This window comes from Thalia democratica, chromosome 5 (genome assembly GCF_965202585.1).
Source record: "Thalia democratica chromosome 5, ktThaDemo2.hap1.1, whole genome shotgun sequence".
Taxonomy (NCBI): Eukaryota; Metazoa; Chordata; class Thaliacea; order Salpida; family Salpidae; genus Thalia; species Thalia democratica.
This window is the reverse complement of record NC_139169.1, coordinates 18,893,334-18,895,212: the sequence shown is the minus strand read 5'-3', so window position 1 is coordinate 18,895,212 and position 1,879 is coordinate 18,893,334. Positions and strand designations below refer to the sequence as shown.

Here is a 1,879-nt window from a genome sequence, read left to right as displayed (position 1 = left end):
TATGATTACAAAGTATAATGACAAATATGAAAATTTGTTTCAGCTATCTTTAAACTTTTTACTTCATTATAATTTGATGGTGCTAGCATAGCTAAATGACAATTGATAATGATGGAAATTTTATGATAAAGTAAAATTAAAACTAAAACTGATAGGTTAGATTGTAAAGATTAGAGCAAATCTAAATACTTTTTGAAAGTACAATACTATGTTATACTAAAATGTAATATTTTAGAACTTAATTAAATTTTAGCTTTTAAAATTTACTTCTTTAAACTATTTACTTAGAATTTTTTCTAAAATCATAAGTAGGTGCTTGTGAAAGTAGGAAAAATTTAATTTGAGATTTAATTATTAATTTAAGTGTTTTTCAGAGAAAAACTATCTGATAACTTATTTTTATAAATAATCGAAATAATGAGTATTTCTGATTACGAAAGCAGCAGTTCGTCGACTTCGGACTCAACTCTGAGTTCTTTAAATTCTCCAAGTGGCCAAGTGGACCTAATAGGAGAAAAGCTCAATTGTATGTACAACGTTGAAAGCAAAATCGGAGAAGGATCTTTTGGTGTCGTCTACAAGTGCTTATACGACATAACTGATGATTACGTGGCAATTAAAGCGCTAAGAAACAAAGAAAGTGCCAAACTTGAAATTGAAGTTTTAAACAAATTGTCCGAAAACGAAAAACAGTGTAAAAACTTGATCAAAATGTTTGACACTTTTTCAGATACCATTTTCACTTACATAGTGTTTCCACTCTACGGACCGACACTTTGCGATGCAATATACTTCAAACAAGCACCGTTCAACGTAGATGAAGCGCGCGTCATGGCGCGTCAGCTGATCGAAGCAGCCAGCTTCCTCCACCGAAACAAAATGGTGCACGGAGACATAAAACCCAAAAACATTTTAATGAACAGGTTCTACAACGAGATGCGGAACCCGCGTTGGTACCGGAGACCTGAAATCACTCTGTGCGATCTCGGCTCCGTTTGCAGTGAAGAGGAGTTTGAATGCGTGGAGACGACCTCTCTGGCCTACAGGGCTCCAGACGTAATTTTGGGGCGGAAAATCGGATACCGAAGCGACGTGTGGTCGATCGGCTGCACCGTTTTTGAAATGGTCACCGACAAACGCCTCTTTCCAGTTGGTTCGATGGTCGAGCTAGTTTCATTGATCCATCTTTTGGTTGGTCCTTTCACGAGGAGCCAAGAGGTTCAGCTGTTTTCATTGGACAACGAGCACAGAATAACTTTACCTGAAGATGAAGGTGCAGTGGACCACCTGAGAGAAACACTTGCGTGCAGACAAGGTTTGTTTGAGAAGTTGAAACGCGATGAAAATGACCTGTATGACGTCATAATAAAGATGCTGATCATCGACCCTGAGAAGAGAATAAGCTTAAGTCAAGCACTAGAATTGCCGTTTTTTACTAAAGTATAGATATAAAAGATTAGCCTGTCTAGATAGTATTTTTTTATAAAATAGTTTTCTTTGTGTTTCTAATAGTGACGATTAGAAGTTGAATAAACTTGCTTAGAAGAATAAAATTGTCTTTTAACTTTCTTTTTCTATCAAACTAATTGTTAAAACTTGTATTTATTTTAGATTAAAATATTTAACTGCGAAAATGTGATACTGTCACTTAATTGTTTTTATTATAAAACAATAAACAGGTTCAGTCGAAAATTTTAAGTTTAAATTTAAACTCGTGTATGTTTTAGTTAACTTGTTAAGACTTTAGCGTTTTCTTATATGAAATGAAATTAATAGTTATATAGAGTTCATTAAAAACTTTGAAATAATTATTTAATATACTAATAATTTAAATATAAATAATGATTTGTAAAATTTTTATTTAATACTCTATTTAGTC

General features: G+C 33.1%; 1 protein-coding gene across 1 annotated transcript; it reads left to right on the top strand.

Annotated features, from left to right (window-relative positions):
• The first annotated feature begins 417 nt into the window (after positions 1-417).
• On the top strand, positions 418-1,446 carry LOC145836308 (dual specificity protein kinase CLK2-like). Its single transcript, XM_082944122.1, has one exon. It carries the CDS (start codon positions 418-420, stop codon positions 1,444-1,446), a length of 1,029 nt encoding a protein of 342 aa, XP_082800248.1.
• Positions 1,447-1,879: the final 433 nt, after the last annotated feature.